Below are 25,621 nucleotides of genomic sequence, written 5' to 3'. Positions count from 1 at the left end.
TTGGTTAAAGAGCTTGGCCTTAACTTCCCTTGGGAGTGAAGTACACATTGGTGATTGAGAAAACTAAATCCAGGGGTATTATCGTAAATTTATTTGTCGATTCATTGTTAGGTGAGGCTATAATAACTCTCCTCGCCAAGTCACCGTTCGCTGCAACTCCTTGCCTTAGAAGCTGGTACAGCTGTGCAATGACCAAAATGCCCCTGATGACTTCCCTTATACTTTTTCTTTTTCCTTTTTAAATTTTTTTTTTTTGGTCATAAATGTAGACCGAATTGGACCAACCCAATATTTAATTTTTGTGGTCCAATATTTTAAATTAATTAGAAATTATTTTTTTATTTAAAATATAAATGTATATAAATGGGATACATATAAATTTAATTTTATGAAATAAAAAAAGGTAAATAAAAAGTTATTCTATCTTCAAGACTTCAATGAAATGGGTAAATGAAGCCCACTTTATTGTTATTTTAAGGAGGTCACTTCATTAATGGATTTTAATTTTACAACTTTTATTTTTGCAATCTCCATACCCATAATTGGCATGAATTCATTTCTTCATTGAAGTGGTTTATAAAATGGAACCCCATCTTACATATGACTAGACTTTTTATTTTTATTTTTATTTTAAAAATAAATAAATAAATATATAAATAGATGATTCATAATAAGCCACACCAAACTCATAGTAGATACTACTAGAGGTCCATCAACACATTGGAGAAAATGTGAGTACTTGGGGAGTAAATATATACCCAATCATTGAAATCAATTAAGGTGTGTTAAGTGTCAAAAATGAAGGCACTTCCACTGCCTCTGAAAATTCCATTCATAATAGTGAATTAAATTTAAATAATAATAATAATTGAGAAGATTACAAAATAATCAATAAGTTAAAAGGTCTCTATATTTTATTTTATTTGTTTTGTGGGTTCAATAAGAATCCCTCAAACTATTGAATGATGGCCTTGACTTACTCAAGTTCTAATTAATTATTAATTTTGCCTTCAAATATGAATATAAAACTTTAAACCTAAAGAGTAGACATAATCATAAGGCAACTTAAAATCATTCATGATTAAGACAATTAATATTAGAGTATGATTGTATGAAATCCATCAAATAATTTTCAATTACTACTTGTTTGACATATATCATCACCGCCCTATGTAAATTTGTACTCTAAGCAAATGCTATCCAAGATATGAAGCAAATTCTTTGTTTTGACCTTTCCATTTCCATGCCCAAGCACACTTGCCCATCTAAAGTCTAAACACCACCTTTTTTTTTTTCTTTTTTTAAAAAACATCACTTCATCGAATACCCCTAATCACGTATTAGTAATAATTTAATAGTCAACGTTAAGATAGAAATTCTAAATAGAACTTAAAACTAATTAATATTAAATATTAAGTTATTTGTTTTTATAATATTTTATTTCTATTAAGTATAAAAAAGTAAAGAAAAATCAACATATTATTTTTTTTATTTAAAAATATCAAATATTGGGTTTTTTTATTCATTTAAAAATTTATAATAAGTTATGAATAAATAGAAAAACAAACAATTTAAAATCTGAAAGCAATTTGCTTTCGACAAAAAAAAAAATAACAAACACCCTCTAGTCTTAAAATAGAAAAACAACTTAATTTTCTATTTTTTAAAAATTATTTCTTAACATTAGGACCCTAAAAAAAAATAAATGAATCCATGAAATGGGTTCCAATATATATATATCAAATATAATTTTTTTTAAAATAAAAAAATAAAATTCATAATAAAAAAAAATAGAAAAATTGATAAACAATAATATGAGGGGAGGTAACCCAAATTCAAACCCTTGACTAACTAGCTATTACAATTCATATTCTATGTCTAATATATATATTTTTAATTGGTTGAAAGATGCACCCACATGAAAAAGAGAGCATTGTAGTAGAAATCAAGGCCTTGCTTGCAACCCAATACAAAAAAATAAAAATAATAATTTAACATCAGAATAGAAGCATCCCCAATACATTGAAATTTCAACTAGACCTCTTCTCTCCCTTGGGTTTCATCTCTACTCAATTCCCAAACACTATATCTGTAGATGGATATTTGATTGTATTAATCATTAAGATTAACTAATAAATTATTTAAATTTTAAAATCTTTATATTCAAATAAAATATCTAAAATTCAGACTTAACACAATTTTTTTTTAATTCTATTACCATTAAAAAAATAAAAATAAAAATTCAGCACTAGTGCCATTATCTTTAGGAGATCTCGGGTTGGGTTTGAGTATGTCTTTTCGTGTTTCATCCTACTCAATTAAAAGATTTTTGATAAAGCTTAAAAAAATAATTGAAAAATTAATAATGCGCAAATTAAATTAATGTTTTTTTAATAATTTAAGATGTATTTATAATAAATATGATTTTGAAATTGAATATTGATAAAAAAGAAAAAAGAAAAAAAAAGAAGGTGTTTTCTAGGTTTGGCAACAACTTTTCAGTGAAAATAACAGTACCATTTTATAGAAATATCCCTAAAAATATTTATATGGACGCAAATTTTGATAAAAATTGCAAGAATGATTGAAATTTACAAACAATATTGCCATTAGTCGATATGCAATAGTAAATTGAGAGATTGACTTTGATTCAATACAAAATTTGGAAATTCTCATTTTGGAAATTTTATTTAAAAATAAAAATATTTAAAAAAAATAATTTTAATGGAAAATATTATTTTTCTTAGAAAATTTGTTGAAAAATCTCAGATATTTTTTGGCTAAATATGTCTTCCATGCCTCTTGTCTTGATTATGTTAATTTCGTCAAAAAAAAAAATTATTTTTGCATTCTTTGGTTTTAGGAATAGTTTATGTTAAATAAACATCACATTTTTATATTAAAGAAAATAAAATAGACTTTAGTAACAAGGATTCTCCCACCAATATGAAGGGTAGGTAGTCAATTTGGACCTTCTTCCAAATTTATCATTTTCTCAAATTGTTCACCATAGCCATGAGGTTAGTTTTAAAATTATGGCCACGTAATTAGGGGATTAGGTGAAAACATCCACATTTAGGCTAAGCTTGGGGATATTTATGGTGAGAAGTAGCGACTTTTATGATATCATCGATGATAATAATAAGTGAAGGACCCGATCTTATTGTCGGCATAATGATTGGGCCAAATTTTAGAAATAGGTAATTAGGAAATTAATTTAATTAATTAAAAGTATGATACCATGTTAAACTAATGATTAACCTAAAATCTTAAGTCATTAAATAGTGAACTGAAAATTATATATATATACATGTATACATCTAGGATATTATAATTTTAGAAAATTATATTATAAAGTCATGGTATATGATTTGATTCTTAGCTTGTAATTTCAAATATTAGATTTGGTAGGTTATTTAATTAAACAAAAATCGTACATAGATTTAGGAAAACTATAGGTTAGGAAAACAAATGTATTCAGAATATGTCTTATTCATGAAAGGTAAAAGAAGAATAAATGAGAGAGAGAGAGAGGGAGGGAGAGGAAGAGAGATTAATTTAGCAATAGAATAGGGCAGGAAGCATAGAAAATTGGTGGAACTATAGATATAAAAAGGCAAAGCAAAGCAAAGGAATAGAGAAACTGAGAAGGGAAGAAAGGTGGAAAAGAGGAAGGTGGGGAGAGTTGAAGGAATATTAATGGCGAAGTGTGTGGTGGCAGATATGCATATTGAAAGCAAAGTGGTGCAATAAAAAGGTGGGAGTTGATGAGGATTTATTGGTGGGACTATGGGTTTTTATAATGCTTTGAAGCCACTGTGGTGAGCTGCTGCTGTACCTGCAGGTGCCCCCAAGAAAACAACAACAAATGCTGTGGTGATTGATTGAATATGTCTATGAATCCAATGCAGAGAGAGAGGCAATGATGATGATGATGGTGAAGGTGAAGGTGAAGGCATTTGCAGCTCCTTAATGACAGTCCTTTTCTTTGCAGCTGGTTTTTCCATTTATTGTGTACCTTGTTGGGTTTTGGAAGAGAAGCTGATCGCTAGCTGGGTTAGCTAGGCTCTGACTTGCTTGTTGCCTCCCCTCCCCCACCCCCCTCTTTGTTTTAGCCACTAATGGTGTTCTAGTTCCCTCAGTTTCTCTCATTGGCATTGAATGAGATATGGGTGGTCTTCTGAAAAGGAAGACGACATCTTCTTCTTCCCTTTTTCTTCTTCCTCTATTTTTGGCTTTCTTCTTTCTCATTTTCTTGGAAAGATCTGTGGTTGTTGTTTCGGGTTTGGACTACTCCAAGCACAGGCAAGTCAATAGCTTGAGGCTTAAGAGGATTCAAAAGCACCTGGACAAGATCAACAAGCCTGCTGTCATGACCATTGAGGTATATATGTCTTTGGTTTTCCATTTTTCTGCATGAGTTAGATTTCATCTGGGGTTTCTTCAATTATTTTCTGGAGATGATGTTTTCTTTTCTTGCTTTGGTTTTTCTGTTTTTCATTGGTTTCTCAGAGCCCAGATGGAGATATCATAGACTGCGTTCATAAAAGAAAACAACCTGCTTTGGATCATCCTCTTCTCAAGAATCACAAGATTCAGGTACAAAAAGTTATGAAAAACACCAAGCACCACCACTACCACAAGATCCCAATCTCTCTCCCTCCCTCTCTCTCTCTCTCTCTGTGAAAACCTCTCCTCATAATTATGTATAAATACTCTATGATATAACAGCTTCTGCATGAACAGTAAATCCGAGAATCTGTTCAAAACTTGTTATTTTATCATATGACATTTAAGTATCAGTATCTCTAATTCTTATTTCCACAAACTGTTGGATTATGCGGTGGGTGTAAGCAGAGGGCTCCACCAGAGATGCCAAGAGCGAAGACAAAAACGAAAGGAGAAGAGGTGAAGAGAGACTACAATACTACAAGTAGCAACAGTGAAGAAAGGACAGTGCTGAGTAGCAGAGGTGCATGGCAAATGTGGCATCAAAATAGGACAAGGTGCCCCAAGGGCACAGTCCCCATCAGGAGGAGCACAGTCCATGATGTGTTGAGGGCCAAATCCCTCTATGATTTTGGGAGGAAACAGAGAAGAATGCCTCTTGCCAGGCGCACCGATGCACCTGATGTGGTCAGTGGCAATGGCCATGAGGTTTGCGTCTTCTTCATCATCACTTCCCCCTATCCTCCAATATGAGTATTTTTTACTCTTTTATTTTACACTTAATTTTCATATATCCTCATCATTAATGTCTCTTCCTAAGCTTAACGTGTTAGTGCTTCTTAGCTTTTTTTATTTTTTATTTTTTATTTTTTTATAATAATTAGATTTTTTTTTTCAATGAAATACGGAATTGTTGGTATATGACTTGGAGTGCATTGGGCTATGACAGCATGCGATCGCGTACACGGGAACATCTCAAGAGGTATACGGAGCAAGGGCAACAATAAACGTGTGGGACCCATCCATACAAGTGGTCAACGAATTTAGTCTCTCTCAGATTTGGATTCTTTCTGGATCATTCGACGGCTCAGATCTCAATAGCATAGAAGCTGGATGGCAGGTACTTTTTTCCATTTCCTGTCCTGCCACACACTCAATCCAAAGCTCCTCTTTTCTAATGAATCAATTAATTATTATTTAATAATAAAATAAATCCACAAGTGGGATTCTTAACCGCTGATTCTTTATACTAGTCAGGTCAGTCCGGAGCTTTATGGTGACAGCAGACCCAGATTATTCACTTATTGGACGGTCAGATCTCTTTCTCCTGGTATTCGTGCATTTTAAAAAAAAAAGTCAAAAGTCAACATCTCCTAGGGTTGAGATTCTTTCTAGCTGTGAAGCTTCTTTGAATTCTTTATTCACAATGTCTATCGTGGGTGCTTGTGCATATTAGATTATTATCTTTGATTCTCAAAAACCATTATTAAAAAAATCAAAATTAATTATAGTTTCTAAAAATCATATTATTATCTGGTCAAAGTCAACATAATCTAGGGTTGAGGGCTTATCTAGGTGTGAACCTTCTTGGAATTGCTTGCCACACATGTGAATAATTTCATTATTTTAGCCTAAGGTTGTATAAATTTACACGTGTGTTACATGCTACAGAGTGATTCATATCAAGCAACAGGGTGCTACAACCTTCTATGTTCAGGATTTGTGCAGACCAACAGTAAAATAGCCATCGGAGCGGCCATTTCTCCGGTGTCGTTGATCTCCGGCAACCAATATGACATAACCATTCTCATATGGAAGGTCTATATCCATCACATCTTCTCATTTTCTTCATTAGAGTTGTGTACCTTCTGCATGATGGATTATATTTCTTTGAACTAAAATTAGGATCCGAAGTTGGGAAATTGGTGGATGGGGTTTGGGGACAACACACTAGTGGGATACTGGCCGTCACAGCTGTTTACACACTTGGCAGACCATGCAACCATGGTGGAGTGGGGCGGCGAGGTGGTGAATTCCAGGGCCAACGGCGCCCACACGTCCACCCAAATGGGGTCCGGGCATTTCGCTGAAGATGGATTTGGGAAAGCAAGCTACTTCCGAAACCTTGAGGTTGTGGATTCAGACAACAGCCTGAGTACAGTTGGAGAGATATCAACTCTGGCAGAGAATACTAATTGCTACAATATAAAGAGCTCCTACAACAATGAATGGGGCACACATTTCTACTTTGGGGGACCGGGAAATAATCCCCGGTGCCCCTGATCATCGTCATTGTTGTTTGCTCGTAACCATTATCGTCCTATAATATTCTAAGTCGAAGCAAAATCTATATTTTAACATTCTTTATTTTGTAAGTATAGAATTATGCTATTTCCAATCTTGTTTGTGTCATTGCCAAATTTTTGTCCTAGATCCAATAAGGCCAAAGCATTGCATAAACAGGTGTGGAAATAGCAATATTCTAGAGAGTAATCTCTTATTTGTACCAAGTGAGTGCTTCTAATTGCTAAAATTTGTTTCTTGTATCTTGCTAATTGCTAGTCTGTTTATTATGCACATGATTCTCATGCAAAGTCGTATATACATGTTTGTCTACTTTGTTCTAGAATAATATTTGAAAACAAAATAAAAAGGGATAAATTTTCAAAAAATTAATAGAAAGTAATTTTTACAATATTTTTCTTTTTAAAAACTTACCATAAAAAAAGAAAAAAATTATGACCCTATCACCATGTTTTTTGAAACTTGTTTTTAAAAAACTATTTTTTATCTTTTTAACTTAAAAACAATTTTTAAAAACATTTTTTTTTGGAAAATGTGGATAAAATTAGAATAAATGTTGAAAAACCCAAAAAAAAAAAGGAACCTTTTGGGCAAGTTTGAATGAAGTACCAAAAAGGTAAAATATATATATTTGTTGAAAGGCACACAGAAGAATCCAAGTTGCAAAAACTTAGAAAGGGCATGGGAGTGAAGGATGCTTAGTTTTGCAAAATCTAAGTTGAATAAATGAGTGGAGTGGAAGGCACCCAAAAGAAGGCATAATTAATGGGAAGCAAGCTGTTCAAAACTACCCCCATATTTACAATTTTTGGTGGGGGGAAAGTCAAAAAAGTGAGGAAATAAAGGCAGTGGAAGATGGGGAAACATCATATTCAATGCCCATTCATTATGGGGAGTTGGAGGATGAGCCTTTTTTTCAATCTTTTTTTTTTTTATATATATATTTTATTTATGTTAGTTACTACGATGCCTCTTTGCATTTATTCTAATGACATCTACACCAATACCAATCCAAAAAGCTTTGTTGTATGCTCACACACAACTATCATGCTTTTGCCTCTCTTCTCATTTTTTATTTTTAAAAATATCATCATTTCCCCATTGTTCCAATTTAGTTCAAAGGGTCTATTTGCAAATATTTTTTAAAATATTGTATTTTATATTTAAAGACTTTTATGTTTTCAAATATTTCTTAAAAATCATTTTTATTTTTAATCATTTTTCATATTTATATAATTATTTTTAAAATAAATTTCAACATAAAAATGGAAATAATTAAAATGATTTAGACATAAAAGATTTTAATGGATTAAGTTACCTCTTTAGAATGTGACTATTTAGTTCAATAATTGGACATGTGACATACAATTCAAAAGAGGACACATGAAAAAAATTGGAAAACTGTAAAATTAAGTCTTTACAAAATAAAAACAAATATTCTCATTGAAGTAAAAAGGAATTAGAAATAAATATTTTCTTCATTAATTTCGTAAACAAAGAAAACAAATCTTTTAATTAAAGTAAAACTAAAAATAAAAATAAAGGCAAATTTATGAAACAAGTTGAATCAAATTTTTTGAATTATATAAATAAAGTTTTTGGAGTTCCAAATTTAATGTTCTAACTTCACTTAAAATAAATGTGACTTTCTTTAATAAGAAAAAAGATTTTATAAAGATAAAAATATGAGAAAACAAAACCATACAGGAAAAATATGTAGTATTTCATGAATTTGTACGGACAAATACATTCTGGAAAAAGCATTTTGTTTTTAGAACAATTTTCAAAAATATATTTATGGGAATAATTGATAATGAAAAATGGTTTTTTTTTTTTTTTTTTTGTTCTTAAAAACAAAAGAAACTATTCTTGAAAATTGTTCCCAAACATTACCTAATTTTTTTTTAAAGCAATATCAACTTTAAACTTTATCCAAATGTTAAATAAACCATTTAATTAAGATTTTTCATTAAAATTATACAACAATCACATATATATTTACATCATCCTTAATATAATATGTTTGGGTAAGTCTAATTTGTTTACAAGTTTGTCACGTGGGTTTCTCCCCCAATTTTTCATGAAAAATCTTAACAATAACACCTATTTGAGATTAGGACATAATGCAATATACAAAATAAAATATTATTTTTATAATTTACCTTTTTATACATAAATATATAATTTGTTTTATTTGACCACGAACAATAATATTTTTGAAGTGCTTTTAATGCATTTATATTTATTCATTTTAATATATTTATAGAAGTAAATATTAAATATTTTATTATTCCCATTCTAGGGATATATAGAGGGTTGGTTCTAAAAAAATGATAAGAAAAATTATATATAGAAAGATGCCATTCACACTATAATGAGTCATAGCTCAATCTATTTTTGTCATAGGTGGAAATTTAATAAAAAGATGATAAAATATATTTTCAAATTCATATTTTAACATCATTCCCATAGTTAGATGCAAATTGTATTTTTTAGGAGTGACAATTGGTGTTGGTGGATTGTGTTCGTGTCGTGTCAAAGCTGAAGTATTCTACTACATAGCTCAATTCAAACTTGACATGAAAAATAATTATATAAAAAACATAAACACAAATACTATCTAATTATTAAACAAGGAACATGTTGTGTGCAATTTATTTAACTCATTTAATAATTAATTTTTCCTATTTTATAATCAAAGTAAGTTAAGTCTTATACATGTTTATGTAATTAATGTTTCAACCAAACATGTTTATGACTCAAATATCTTATTTATTTAAAAACAAATTTAAAATAAGTCAAATATGAGTCAAATAGTTTAAATATATAATGAAACAAATAGTTTAAAGATATAATGAAGTTAATGGTGAGATTATTAGATAGGTCAATTCAAGGTAAAATTCATATTATGTAGGTTGACAAAAAAATTACCTATTTATCAAACAGGTTATGCAGGTCAACATGAATTTAACTTAAACCAATTTATATTTAATCCAAATATATGAAAAATATGTTTGGTTTGTGTTGTGATCACGAATCGTGTCAAACTTTACCACCCCTAGGTTTTTTTTTTGTCTAATTTATATTTAATTTTTCTAAAAATAAATATGAGCATAAAAGTGAATCCAATTTAATATAGATAGAGATTCTATTAATTATCTGAAAAATCATAAACTACGCCAATATTAAATTTAAGGGATCTTTGCATTAATCGCATCACATGGGAATTAAACAAATATTGAATGAGAAGATCACAACAAAACATGGCATCTCTTTGAAGGCTAATCTATTAATTAAAAAACAAGTGTGGAAGTCGAAGCATTAAATAATAACTTGTGGTACTCCACTCCATTAAATAGCCCATGGGCATCCTTTAAATATGGTAACTTATCGGAGGCTTGGTGGGGATTTTTTTTTTTTAAATTTATAATAAATTATTAATTTATAAAAAATTGGTAACTATAAAAATAGTTTAAGATTTGTTTAGTGATAATTTGAATATGCTTTTTATTTTTAAAATTAGAAAATAATAATTACTTCTATAAAATACATAGTGATTAAATTTTGTCATTTTACACGTTTGGAAGTGTATGAAAAAAATTTTAGTTGAACCCATCGAGTTGCTAGCATTGTTTTGAAATCCTCTATCGTAGTGATGTGTTTTCTCTTCTGCCACCCCTTTGTATAGGGTAAAAAAAAGTTTTTGTTTGATTTTTACGAAAAAATATTTTATGAAAACCTAGGAGACTCATTTGAACTTCAAGCCATTCATGAAAAACCTTAAGTTTCCATAAGAACATTTTTGACTTAACTAATGTGCTCTTAAACTTGAAAATATTTCAATATATTGGTTAGCTCTTACATAAAAGGTAGTCCAATTTCATATGGGTACGTTGGTTAAAGAATGTTTGAACTTTTAAATTTATTAGGTTAGAGCACATGTCAGACAACCGTCTAGATGTCCACTCATTTTGTTTTGGTTGATTTAGCCATTGGAAGCCATGTGAACAACTATGTAGTTGTCTATTTGTCAATGTGAACATTAACATTTGCTTTTTAGCCTCCAACGATTCTTTGTGGCTCATTAAATACTTCAATGACTAGAATTTGGATGACCACGTGGACATTTGGTTCTTTGGATTTTTTTTTTAATCAATATTTTGAAAATTGAATTGAAAAATTTATCGATTTATGATTTAATGGTCTAATCAGTAGTTGAATCACAGTAAAATCAATGATGTTATAAATATATACTTTATATTTTATTAAAATTAAAAATAATTATAAAAAATATAAAATATATATAAAAAAACTTAAAATCAATAATATTAATTATTCATTTTTAATATTCTCAAATTATAATGGATAAATATAAATATGAAAATATATATTAAAAATAACAAAAATTATATTATTTAATTTTATTTACATATTAAATATCCAATTATTTTATAATTTTAAAAGATATTAGGTTATTTTATTTATATTATTTTCAAATTTATTTTAACACGAATAAACGTGATAAATTTAACTAACCTTGTAAGTTTTATAAAAACTTGTAGTTGGCGGGTGGTTTATCGTCCCTTCTTTGAGCCTGGAGTCAATTGTGGGTTTGAAAATGATGAAGAAAGAGGGCCCTTCAAAATTAAAACTTATCCCTTACGGTGGGCCCCCAGAGATCCCTATGGAGAAGCCCACTAGCCCGCCCATAGGGACCCTTTTGTGCCCAAACCCAGATCTGAAATTTTGAGGAGAACTAGAACCGGCTGAAACAGTTCAGAAGATTTCCGGCTCAACATGTGAACCGGACTAGTCTCCAGTCAACGTTTTGACCGGTTCGATCGGGCAGTCCGATTTTTAAAACACCATGGAGCCTCATTGAAGCTTTTGCAATCTTTCTTACTCTCCTCTTCATATAGTATCATTTTGTATTGTGGTTGGTGTTGTTTATTTTTATTTTATTTTATTTATTTATTTATTTTTATCTTCACACCCAATTCACATTTTTAGGTTATACTAGTAGATGCTCAGGTGCGATGAGCGTAAGTTGAGTTAAAAAAAAAGAAAGAAGAGAAAACAAGATTATCAAAGCATTGCAAACATCTCTAGTTCAAAGCCCTAAACATCTGTGAATAACAATAATAATTATCACAAGGAAAATAATATATGAATATTACCTTTTTTTTTTTTGTCTTAAATAAGAAATTTCTCATTTTTATTGAATTTACTATTGTTATGCTTTTGATACCTAGTATCAATACTATTTTTTTTTTTTTTGAGGTGAAATACATAGGGAAAAAAAATCGTGATCGGAAAGGTTATAGTAGCAAAAGCCATTGGAATGGCTAAGTATACATTTATTTAAGTTAAATTATAAGAAAAAAAATTTCAAACCTTTGAGCCAAGTAATTAAAATTTCTCTCCAGGTTCATATTGGATGAAAGTTCAAACCGAAAACACGCTAATGGTCAAATCTATCACTCAAATTAGGTAAAAAATAAAAAACTTCAAAACATTGATAAATCATTTAGAGAAAATACAACAATAATTAATTAATAAGGTTGTGTGGTTTGATATTAAAAAAATAACATCCCTAATAAAGTGGGCTATTCAAACTTGAAGATGATTAAGACAAAAGGTTTTATGCACATTTCTATTTTACTGAAATTTGAATAAGAAACATTTAACAATTTTATTCTATTCTATAGATGATAACTTCATTTAACATGGTAGAATTCATGATCTTCCTTTTTACCATCAATTTTTAAAGACTTTGAATGCTTTTTTTAGATGCCAATTTTTCGATTTCAATAAATAAATTGGGTGTTGGAGCTTTGAAAACTTCATTCAACAACCTTTGTTTAAGATTTAAAAATCTATAACTCTTGTATGAAATTGATAGTCTTAAATTGAGAATAAAAGGAATAAATCCTCTTTTTTTTTTGTCTTTCATTTAATTTTTTTTTTTCATAAAATTACTAAAAACAAAACAAAAATCAATTCTTCCGAACAAAGGGTTTTTATATTAAAACCTTACCGATCATTCCCTTTTTTTGGTATGTAAAATATAGGATTTTACTAAATTAATTGTCAAAAAAAAAAAATTGTCTTGACTGCAAAATAATAAAAAGAGAGGAAGGAGAAAGTGTTAGAAAAAAATAGGCTAATCCAACTTATGGTAATCACTCTAGAGAGGGGGGGTGAATAGGGTGATGATCTCTTTTTGCAAATTTAAACTATGTGAATGTAAGAGACAATTATATGCAAGTATATAATAAGCAATAAAAAGACAATTGCATATAAAATAAAAGAGTAGGGAAGAGAGAATGCAAACACAAGATTTTATAGTGGTTCGGCGCAACCTGACCTACATCCACTTTCCTCTATCTTCAATCCCAAACTTGAGGTTCCACTAATTCAAGGCTTCCAAACCAAGCCTTCAAGCAATACAATTGGATTATGGTTCCAATTCACCCTCTTGGACTTTTGGCTCCAAGCACCCTTTACACTTCTCAAGAGATATCCCACTCTTGAACAACCCCTCAAGTGATACCCCACACTTGAAAAATTTTCTCTCAAAGATTTACAAATAAATGATCTCACAAAATCCTAGTATAAAAACTTTAAGCTCAAATGATACAAGAAAACTAGGATTAAAATGTGCACTAAGGATATGAAAGTTTTAGAACAATAGTGCACTAAAAAACACTCTTCCAAGATTCAAATATATTCAAGAAAGGTTTGGGAAGGTTAAGCTTTTGAAACAATGAAGATTGAAGCATTTTTATAGGAAAAAAAAGCCAAACTAGCCGTTGGGGGTTCGACTGGTCGAGCTAGGGGTCAACCGGTTGACTAGCCGTTAGCATTTAATGTTTGGCAGGTGACTGTTGGGCTTCAATCGGACCTCAACCGGACATCAATCGGTTGAGGTTCAACCTTGACCGATTGAACAATCGTCTGGAAGAAAGAGAAAGTTTTTTGCACCCTCGATCGATTGAGTTGGGGGTCGACCCGGACCTCGACCAGTTGATCTTGCGGTCGACCGATTCTTCATCTGGTTCATCCGGTTGAGCCGTTTTTTGGCTCAACAACCAACTTTTTCAATTTAAAACTTTTTCAATTTAAAACCTTTTAAAATAAGTTTGAAAAACATTTAACACAAGATTTTAGTTGAAAACATGAAATCATCCAATTTTTAAAATATTTAAAACAAAATAACTCTTGGATGATTTTGGTACATAAGTAAAGAATGTAATGCATGAAAATCCTAGTGCACCAACAACCTTACAAAGAGATCTTATGAAGCTTGGGTCTTGAAAAACACTTCTCTTTGAGGTGGTCTTCTTCTTCATGATTTCTTCTTGACTTGATTTGTCTTTGTGATTGCCACTTTGGAAATCATCTTGCCTAATCACACTTGAAATATAACCATTAGTTCTAAACTTTGTTTTGTTATCATCAAAATCAAGATTAACCAAACCTTGGTTTCATAGAAAGTAATGAAAATAAAATAAATTAAAAAAATAAATAAATTGGAATACAACTAATAGGAAACTTAAGAAATAAAAAGGTGTTCCACAAATTATGAGAGGGCACCTAAGTTACAAGTAAATAAAAAAAATTAATGAGCAATTTCCATACACTTTTTTCTTTTTTCTTTTTTTAAAAATTTATATTAAATTTAAAAAATTTTATGGAAAAATCATTGACTTACATTCTGTTGTTAAAAATTATTTTTAAAAATTATATTTTTAATTCGTTTTTAAAAACCATTATATATTTTGTAAAACTTATTATTATTTTTTGTTTCTAAATATAGAAATAACATAAAGATTAAATTAAATAATTTAATATCAAAGAAAAATATATAATATATCAAATTATTCAATCAAATGAAAAAAATATGAAGGAAAAAAAAGTTTTGTTTTAAAAATATTTAAAAAAAATCAAAACAATTAAAATCTCAATAGAATTTTTTTCATCATTTTGGTAAATTTTATATCAAAATCTTAGTATTTTTAAAACCATGATGTAAGTTTCTTAATAAAATTTAAATTTGTTTAAATAAATAATGTAAATGCGTGATGAAAATTTTGATTCAACAATTATCTATAATATAATAAGTGTTATTATTAATTCACTATTATTTAATTAAATATTAAATTTAAAAGATTTAAATATCAAAATGAATGAAATTACTATTACAGTTACAAAAAGTAAAAAGTTTCATGTAATTTTTTTAAAAAAAAATTAATTTATTTCATTGAAGAAATGAAAGATAGGTTAGGATAAGAAGGAAAAATTAATAATAAATATAAGTATTAAATACATTTTATTTATTTTCTTAAAACACACTGAAATATGATTTAAAATACTTTAAATTTGTTACCATGAAAAAAAAACTCGATTTGTGAGAGAGTTCCAAACAAACCTTAACTGTCCTTTATTTCAATTCTAAATTCGAAATGGGAAAAATACTTTGCAACAATCTTCTATCATAATCCACTTCTCTTCATACATATTATAAATAAACCATAATCAATGGTTGAGACTCATAAACATCATATTGGTGGGGTACTTTGTCAAATAGGATGAAGGATGGAGTAACTATGCCGGAGGGGACACCGGATTGTTGTGCTAGAGATGAATGCCTAGTTTGAGAGGTTTCCCATAAACATTAACTTTTTTACTTTATAGTTTCTTGATAGCAGTTTTAGGATTAAATTTGAATATAAAATTAAAATGAAGTATTGAAATCCTTATTGAAATAGTTGATGGAATAGAAATTGGAGGTAAATGCAAACATTAAATTTTTAATTGCCTTTTCGTTTGTGATGGTAATTTCAAGAATGATTTCCATTATGTCAAGTAATAAAAATCCTAATGAAATGAAAATATTAAATTCCCATTTAAGTTGATTATGATTACCAAAAAGATTAAATTTTAAATTACCTTTTAAGTTTGTGATTGTAATTTTAGGAATAATTTCCGTGAAGTAATTAAAATATTAACTACATAAAAAATTAAATTAAACAAAAAGATTAAAAACTAAATGAAAAGATTAAATTCTCATTTAAGTTGATTATTAGTATTGAAAAGATTAAATTTTGAATGATCTTTTAGGTTTATAATTACAATTTCAAGAAGGATTCCATTACATCAAGTAATTAAAACCTTAATTAAATGAAAATATTAAATTCATATTTAAGTTGATTATTAATAAGGGTATTTTTGAAAATAAAAAAGTGAAAAATACCTTGTCCTTTTATATTAACAAAAACAAAAATGATTTCTTATATTTAATTTAAAAAAATAAATATGAATAATTTAAAAAGTTATGCATTTTTAAATTATTTAATTTTTATATAAAAATTAAAATAACTAAAAATAAACTTGAACTAGATATATAAACAACTTATTAATTCTTTTTTTTTTTTTTTTCACATCTTTCTTTCCCTTACAATGGGCTTTTCTGTGCATACAAGAATCAACATATTTTTTGAAGGGTTATTTGATTAAAAGGGCCTCTCAAAGCCCAAAATTTGAAATTTAACCTCCCACCCCTTTTTTGGCATCATTTGGATAAAAATGTCCTCAACATTTTCTTGTAAAAATAACATTTTCTTTTAAAACTTACATATAAATACTTAAAATAGAAAATGACATTTATGTCAAAAATTGGTTACTTTTTCAGAAAAAACATAGGAAGGGTTAGATTTTCAATTTAGGGATTATTTCATCCCTTTTAACCAAATATTTCCTTTTTGAAAGAGGAAATAGATTTTTTTTGGGATAACCGATTAAAAGGGACAAAAATCCCTCAATATTGCAAAACTAACCCTCCACTTATTTGAGTCTCAAAAATGACCCAACTCAGACAAAAATACCCCTCGGCTATCTTTTCAGCCCATTTTCCCTCCAACTCCAATTTTCCCCTATGCTGTGTCTCTTCCTTACCCTGCAAACCCATTTGTTCCATCTGTTAACCTACAAGAAAGAAATCACGAAGGACTTTTCTGTTTATTGCAAGAGAACAAAAAGGCAACACAACACAAGAAAAAAAATAGAAAGTAAGTTTCACTGTTTCATTCTTTGATTTCAATTTTTTGAACTGTACATATGAACCTTCATCCATGAAATGAGAAGAAACCCTAAGTGTCTTATTTTGGTTCCTTTTATTTTTATTTTTTAAATCAAACCCTATTTTTCATCTTTCTGATATTGTGTGTTGATTCAGTTCATGAAAATGGTGGAAGAAGAAAATTTGCTGATGAAAAAATACGAAACGGAAGAGGTATAAAATTTCGGGAAAAAAGAGAAGTGAAACAAAGCAAGGTTTTGAAACCTTGCCATCGTCATCAGAAAATGAGAAGAAATCATTTGATTCAATAAGCATTAATTTTCTACTTGAAATTTTGGTTTTTATTTTTATTTTTTAAATTTATCTCTTTAATCGATTATCCTTTTTTTTTATGAATTTATTTTTCATGAATTGATAATCTAACTGTTGAAAATTTTCTCTGTGAGGTTATAGTCCAAGGTTTAAAGCAATATTTGAATGATTAGAAAAAACTAAACTTAACTACTATCAATTTTACCATCAAAAGGCTTTGAAATTTTGTGTAATGAAGTTATTTGTTATGAATTTATAATGTATTTGAATATAATTTTTATGAAATTATTTTATCCAAATATTTAGAATTTTGATTTAAATATATATGTTAAGAAAAAACTGAACTTAACTACTATCAAGTTCATTGTCAACAGGTTGCAATTTCAAAATGGTTTGGTTTTGTTTCAAATTTCAATAAACACTAGAATAATGTCTACAATTTTTTTTAGCTGCAACTTAGTAAAATATAATAGCTTCAATTGTATTAGTAAAATAATATCTTTAGAATATTAGCATTTGACATGACATCCTTAAATAATATGAAAATAAAGTCTATGTTAAGAAGTAATACGAAATGATGGATTTAACATAGTTGGATAAGTTTGGTAATATAATTTTGCTCAATTTATAAGTTTGGTAACATAGTTGGATTTAACATAGCATATTATGGGTTTCATGGTGACACAAAAGTTAACTACCAAGAATGGGAAATTGAACGACTGCAAGATATTTCTCAATAGGAAAATGAGTAAGTGATCTTAAATTTACTTTCATATCTTATACACTTAATCCTTAATAATAGCCCTAACATTGATTATTTGTGTACCATGCAGTGGCGACTGTGGCATGTTTGTTATCAAATATGTTGAATACTTAATGCACAACCATCCATTGAAGTCATTAACAAGTGCTCGAATGGACTGTCAGGAAAAGATGGCAGTAGAGTTATTTTATATGAAATACTTGCCTATGTAATGAATTCATGTTGATATTTCACATTTTGATAATGTAGTTGGATGGTTTGTTATATGTAATTGGATAGCTTGATATATGTAGTTAAACATTTTGATAAATGTAGTTGGACAACTTGATATATATACTTGGATATTTTGATGAATGTAGTTCGATAGTTATGTATACAATTGACCTTTTAAACTAAACATGACTATTGTCAAGTTGTTTTGTGTACAAACTTGAAGGTAGTTAAGTCCATAGTCTTAATAGAACACCTGAACTTAACTACTATCAAGTTAACTGTGAACAAACTTGACAAATATTAAGTCGAAGTCTATTTCAGAATAACATATTTAATATGGACTTAACAGGTATCAAGTCGATCTTCTATAGACTCATAGGAAGTTGTGTCTACAGTTGCCATTTTAACTTGAACTTAACTATTGTCAATTTGTTTTATGAACAAACTTGAAGGTAGTTAAGTCCACAATCTTCAGACAAAACCTGAACTTAACTATTGTCAAGTTGTTTTATGTACAAACTTGAAGGTAGTTAAGTTTACAGTCTTTAAACAAAACCTGAACTTAACTATTGTCAAGTTGTTTTATGTACAAACTTGAAGGTAGTTAGGTCCATAGTCTTCAAACAAAACCTGAACTTAACTATTGTCAAGTTGTTTTATGTACAAACTTGACGGTAGTTAAGTCCACAATCTTCAGACAAAACCTGAACTTAACTATTGTCAAGTTGTTTTATGTACAAACTTGAAGGTAGTTAAGTCTACAGTCTTTAGACAAAACATGAACTTAACCATTGTCAAGTTGTTTTATGTACAAACTTGAAGGTAGTTAAGTCTATAGTCTTCAAACAAAACCTGAACTTAACTATTGTCAAGTTGTTTTATGTACAAACTTGAAGGTAGTTAAGTCCACAGTCTTCAGAAAAAACCTGAACTTAATTATTGTCAAGCTCCTTATCAATAAACGTGAAAACAGTTGAGTCCATAGTTTGAGAATAAACATGGAATTTTCATTCATACTTTATACATAACTCATCATAACATATATGTACAAAAGTAGCAAATATCTTCATTTCTATGGGTATGCAAAAAAAAGGGATCATTATTACAATATTCATCTATGTGCTTATCCTATCACCTGATACAAAAAAGTAACTTACATTTTCGTTCACATGGGTACCAAAAAAAAACAAAAAAGCTCACTATTACAATTTTCATTCCATGTAAGTTCATAGAGTGCCAAAGCTATCATGATATCAAGGGATTGGTTGTTTGCATGTTTTCCGATTATGCCCATATTGACCACATCGACTACAACGAGATGCGCGCTTGCCTTCTCCACTAGAAGGAATTCTTACTTTCCTTGGTCTTCTTGTTGGGCGTCTCGTTTTAGGTGGTAACACAACTTTGTTACAAATATGATCAGGTATTACCTAATCTATTTCATTTCCAGTTGGATAAATACACTCTGAATATGCAGATAACAATGCTTTAGTAGTAAAATACTTGGAGCACAAAATGTAGCATGAAATGTTGTAAAATCTACAAGCAGCAATAGAATGTGCACATAGAATATGATCAAGATCAAATTGTCAACATGTGCATGAATGAGTGTCTAAATTCACTTGAGCACTAATGTCAACATATTTAACATTACACTCCTTGGAGTTGATAGGTTCCACTAGATATGTTACTGACATATTATACCTTAAACGAAGTTCTCCATCAACCCACATGGTAAGTTCAGTTGACATTGACATTGCTTGTTGTTGACGAGTCACAAACCATTTTTGAAGTAAGTTTCTCAATTCTCCAACCAATTGCAAAAATGAAAGATCTCTAGCATTTTTCAACACAACATTAAGGCTTTCAACGATCCATGTCGTCATGATATTATATCTTTTTTTGGTAGAATATGAATGTGCCCATCGATCAACTCCTATATCCATCAAATATCTTGCTGCTCTTGGGTCAATCGTCTCTAGTTGCCCAAATATAAAATTAAACTCTAAAACACGATAAGCATGGGTAGCATCATGGAAGAACTTATGAATTATAGGATTCTTAAACTTTGTCTTCAAATTTTGTCCAACATGATAAGTGCAGACACCATGCCTCGCAAAGGGAAATACTTCATGTACTGCTTTCTCAATGCTACCATGTCGATTTGATATCACAAACAAATCATCAATGTGTCCAATTGCATCATGCAGTTTTTGTAAAAACCACTCCCATGAGGCATCATTTTCTGAATCACCAATCTTAAAGGTTAAAGGGTATATTTGATTGTTGCCATCTTTACATGCTATAATAAATAAATTCCCTGAGTACTTTGCTTTCAAAAATGTCCCATCAACTGCAACCACAAGACTTATTGATGTGTGAAACCCAGCAAGAGATGCATCAATCGACATAAAAAAGTATTTGAATTGATTATCACAATCGGTAACTATATCAGTAATGGTACTAGGACTTTTTTGCTCTAAAATATAGCAATAGGATGGTAAAGTGTTATAAGACTCCTCATGTGATCCCCTAATAGAACCTAGAGCAAGTTCTCTGGCTCTCCACGCCTTATCATAATTGATTTGAACGCCATACTGCTTTCAAATGTCTGCTACAATGTCTTTTGGTCGAAATTCACAACCAACCCCTTGATATGTTTCTCTTATACTCTCACAAATCAACCAACTACTTGCATGTCGATTGTCGCGAGACATCATATCTAACCGACAAGTGTGTGTTGAATAGTATTTCATTATTTGAAACATATTGAAAATCTCCAACTTGGTAGCACGAACTCGCCACTTGCATTCTTTATCAAAACATTCAACAAGCAATAACTTAGTAGTGGATTTAGTTGTTTTGAACTCAAACTTCATTTTCAGAGCCATCATATACAACTTCCTTTGTAATTCTTTCTTACTTGAGTATATTTGGTGCTCTTCTAAATGGTCATCACTAATTCCACTAACTATAGGTTGTTGCATTATGTTTTGTCCTTCATTTGCTACACCTTCGATTATAGTGGGATTGTCTTGTATGAAACCATCATTTGTATCAATCATGGTCAAGATTTCTACACTTTGAGCTGAACTAGTTCTGAATGTGCCAATTTGAGTCACTTGCTTATCATTAGTAGGGTTAGTATCCATCCTATAATTCTCCTCATTAATTGACGTCTCATTCATGTTCCAATCATGAACTTTATACCCTTCAAGTGACTCATTTTGAAATCTTGGTCCATTTTCACCATCAACAGTAAGAGTTTCAACTGACTCACAATGAATGTGTCTACTTTTATGCATCAACATTGAGTTCCCATTCAATTCTTTATCAATCTCAGAAGAGATATGATATTCGAAATAAGAATTGCAAATTGATTTCTGATTGTGATTATCAATTCTCTTTTCAACTGTGATGCACAATGCAACATGCAACTTACCATTTGTACAATTTAAACCAATAAAGAATTTCACATCCCCATCATCAGTTAGTTGTATAGGACCTATGGGTATGTTGGCATTGAATACATACTTCATTGAAAAAAAACAATTCGTTGGATCTAGCTTCAGAATATGATGGAAATAAAATTAGAATGGGAGGGAAAAAAGGAGTTGATGTAGCTAAGGGGTATTTTTGTCCGATTGGATTATTTTGGAGGCTATTAAAAGTGGGGGGTTAGTTTTAAAATATTGAGGGATTTTTGTACAGGTCTCTCTGAAGCCTGTGGCTGGCCACCCCTCTTCTACACCCAGTGGCACCCATGGCCACCAGACGGCACAAGCCACCGCCACCATTGCCATGGCTGCATTGACCTGCCCTCCCACTTGCTCATTGCTTTGCTGCCAATCCATGTGCTCATGGCGTCGTTGCTGCAGCCCTCCGCCATGTCATTTCCTCTCTCACAGCCGAACCAACTCCATTCACACCCCATTCCGATCACAACACCGTATTTAAAAGAGGACTAGCCCAAAAACACACAAGCAAAGAACATAATGGAATGAGTAAGTAGAAACTTATCGACGGTGATAGGATGAGGCGTTGCACTAGGGTACCACTGGTCGTGATGACTATTAAGGAATTTTGACCCAACCCACAGGGTGGCGAGGCTTTCCTACACCTCTCCACAAGCCCATTAGGTTAAGTGAATTAGATAATATACCCACTAAAGGGTTACTATCTTTCCCATGTGGGGCAAGTTAAAACACTTAAAACACAACTTCACATCTACACTCTTCCTACACCACCACCCCTCGTTCATCAATAATGATTCCGACCACAACTCCATGTAGGTGGCCAAATCAGTGCTACGATATCTTTGAAGAACCCCACTGCCAATATTTTAGGTGCGAGTTACTTTTTATTACTATTATACTGTGAAACATTCCATATAGATTTAAAGTAAAATACCATATGGATTTAGGAAACCTATAATTTTGGAAATCAAATATACAGAAGACTATATCGTATGTATACACACCCATATATCTAAAAATGCAGGAAGCATATAGAATTGGTGGAACTATAGACATAAAATGGAAAAACAAAGCAAAGGAATGGAGATACTGATAATGAAAGAATGGTGGAAAGAGGAAGGATTAGAGAATTAAAGGGATATTAATGGCAAAGTATATGGTGGCAGATACGCATATTCAATCAAAGTTGTGCAATAAAAAAGTTGGTGTTTTGGGGTTTTGGAAGAGAAGCTCGCTAGGCTCTGAGTTGGCTTTTGCATCCCCACTCCCTCTTTGTTTTATCCATTGATAGTTCTAGTTACCTCAGTTAATTTCTTCTTTGGCATTGAATGAGATATGGGTGGATCGCCATCTTCTTCTTCTGTTGTTATCCTTCCTCTTTGTTTGACTTTCTTCTTGGCCATTTTCTTGGAAAGATCAGTGGGTGTTGTTTCAGGTTTGGAATACTCTAAGGACAAGCAACCAAGTGGCTTGACACTTGAAAGGATTCAAAAGCACTCGAACAAGATCAATAAGCCTACTGTCATGACCATTGAGGTATGTTGTGATATTTGAAATGAGATAGAAGTATAGTCAACTTCTCTTAACATGTCTTAAATAAAGTGGATAAATATGTTCATGGGAGGGAGCCACTTGAATGAGTGTTGTGAGTGATAGTGATTGTGAAATTTGACATTAGATAAGAATTAAAATTTTCTAACAATATATATGTACAATCTCACTTCTCTTTAAAAAAAAAAAAACATGTTTTACAGTCAGAAAGACTTATTGGGTTAGAGTGGACAGAGAGGGAATCGACCATTAAATATTATTTTCTCATTTTTCAGTTAAATTTCGTATGGGGTTTCTTTAATTGTTTGTAGAAGATGATGATGTTTTCTTGGTTTTGTATTCTTCATTGATTTTTCAGAGCCCAGATGGAGATATAATAGATTGCATTGATAAATGGAAACAACCTGCTTTTGATCATCCTCTTCTCAAGAATCATAAGCTTCAGGTACACAAAGTCTATTCCAAACGTTTCTCCGGATAGTATACAAACATTCTATGATATTACAACGTCTATTTGAACAACAAATATTTTATCAATGGAGTAAATAAGAGAAACTGTTCTATTTTGATTTTTAATTAATTTTTATTATGCGATGAAATTAATCAATTGGTTCCACCGGAAATGCCAAGAGTGAGGAGAATGAAAGAAGAGGAAGTGAAGAGAGATAACCATATTTCAAGTAGGAAGAACGAAGAAAGAATGGTGATTAGTGGGAGAGGTGCATGGCAAGTGTGGCATCAAAATAGGACAAGGTGCCCTAAGGGCACAGTGCCCATCAGGAGGACCACAGTGCCCATCAGGAGGACCACAGTGGATAATGTGTTGAGGGCCCAATCACTCCATGATTTTGGGAAGAAACAACCAAGAATGGCTCTTGCTAGGCACACCATTGCTCCTGATGATATCCGTAACAATGACCATGAGGTTTGTCTCATCTTCAATATCTTTCCCTTTTCTCTTCAACTAGGATTTTTGCTGCTTCATTTTTAGAAACAATTAATATTGCTTTTAATTATTTTTCAAGAGCAATTACAATTTCTATAAACTTGATATCATTAGAATATCTTCCACTATCTTTCTTAAGGTACTATGAAATTAATTTAATTGCTAGATAATATTTTGCAATGAAAAATAGTGCATTGGGAATGACAGTATGCGTACGTGAGCTCGCAATCACCGGAAGGGGTGTACGGAGCATATGCAGAAATAAGCTTGTGGAACCCATCCGTACAAGATGGTGAGATGAGCATCTCCCATATTTGGGTTGTTGCTGGATCATTCAGTGGCTCAGATCTCAACACCATGGACGCTGGATGGCAGGTACGCTGTTTCCTCTTTTTCTAATTATAATCAATTATTTATTATTTAATAATAATAACCCCTTATTCTTTACATTATATGACATGTACTTAGGTCCAGCCACATCTGTATGGTGATAGGAGCACCAGATTCTTCGCTTATTGGCCGGTCAGATCTCTTTCTAACAAGACAGAAGCCAAACATGTTGCAGATGCATTATTTAGTACATTAAAATGATTTTTAACCTAAGTTTACAACATGGTGACAAGCCGATGGATATAAATCAATAGGGTGTTACAACATTCTCTGTCCAGAATTTGTGCAGGTGGACACAAATATAGTTGTGGGCTCAGCCATTGCTCCGGTCTTCACCATCGCTGGCACGCTATACGAAACTAATATTTTCATATGGAAGGTTTGTCATTCTTCATTAGATAAATTTGTTTGACTTTGATAATGTTATATATATTATTTGGAGAATTGAAAATAAATGAAAATTTTAGGATCCAAAGACAGAAAATTGGTGGCTGGGGTATGGGAACAACACTGCAGTGGGATACTAGCCATCAAACCTGTTCACACACTTAGCAGCGAAGGCGACGCAGGTGGAGTGGGGTGGGGAGGTGGTGAATACCAAGCCTAACGGCGCCCACACTTCCACCCAAATGGGCTCCGGACGCTTCGCTGAAGAGGGCTATGGGAACAACAGCTATTTCCAAAATGTGGGACTTGTCGATATAAATAACAACATCAACTCACCCCAAGACATATCGGCCTTTGCCGATGATAGCAATTGCTATAGCATAAATCTTCTCAACAATAATGATTGGGGCACTCACTTCTACTATGGGGGACCTGGATTTAATCCCAACTGCACTTAGATCCTCACACTTAAATCTTTCTATTTTCTTTCCAAACTTTACCACTCTGCTATTTCCAATCCTCTTACTTTGTTTTCTCTTGGATGCAGTTAATTGAAATTGAATGAAGCTCTACAACCTTGCATAAACAGAACTGGTGTGGAAATAGGAATATTCATATTCTAGAGAGCAATCTCTTTGATATTTAGTTGATTGATGAATAATAAAGCTCCCGGTTACCTTTTATAATGCTCTAAGATCTCGATTGGTTGTTTCACTAGCCAAATTTGTCACTTCAAGTCATGAATGGAA

The 25,621-nt window shown here is 30.9% G+C and overlaps 1 protein-coding gene and 1 non-coding gene across 2 annotated transcripts; both read left to right on the top strand.

The window, feature by feature from the left end:
• Positions 1 to 3,665: 3,665 nt before the first annotated feature.
• LOC100253635 (protein neprosin) lies at positions 3,666 to 6,995 on the top strand. Its single transcript, XM_010650644.3, has 7 exons — positions 3,666 to 4,384; positions 4,513 to 4,599; positions 4,858 to 5,157; positions 5,399 to 5,569; positions 5,707 to 5,760; positions 6,121 to 6,267; positions 6,355 to 6,995. Exons 1-7 carry the CDS (start codon positions 4,169 to 4,171, stop codon positions 6,730 to 6,732), a joined length of 1,353 nt encoding a protein of 450 aa, XP_010648946.1. The 5' UTR covers positions 3,666 to 4,168; the 3' UTR covers positions 6,733 to 6,995.
• Positions 6,996 to 22,933: 15,938 nt separating this feature from the next.
• LOC100257040 (protein neprosin) lies at positions 22,934 to 25,330 on the top strand. Its single transcript, XR_009465576.1, has 6 exons — positions 22,934 to 23,134; positions 23,508 to 23,594; positions 23,913 to 24,074; positions 24,303 to 24,470; positions 24,775 to 24,864; positions 24,953 to 25,330. It is a non-coding gene; the product is annotated as a protein neprosin (transcript).
• Positions 25,331 to 25,621: the final 291 nt, after the last annotated feature.

The sequence above is a fragment of the Vitis vinifera genome, chromosome 4 (assembly GCF_030704535.1).
Source record: "Vitis vinifera cultivar Pinot Noir 40024 chromosome 4, ASM3070453v1".
NCBI lineage: Eukaryota > Viridiplantae > Streptophyta > Magnoliopsida > Vitales > Vitaceae > Vitis > Vitis vinifera.
This window is presented reverse-complemented; position numbering and strand designations above follow the sequence as displayed.

Coding starts and splice junctions, on each gene's coding strand:
- LOC100253635 (XM_010650644.3), top strand. CDS start 4,169: ATGGGTGGTCTTCTGAAAAGGAAGACGACATCTTCTTCTTCCCTTTTT. Junction 4,385..4,512: donor CTGCTGTCATGACCATTGAG/GTATATATGTCT, acceptor TTGGTTTCTCAG/AGCCCAGATGGAGATATCAT. Junction 5,158..5,398: donor TCAGTGGCAATGGCCATGAG/GTTTGCGTCTTC, acceptor GGGCTATGACAG/CATGCGATCGCGTACACGGG.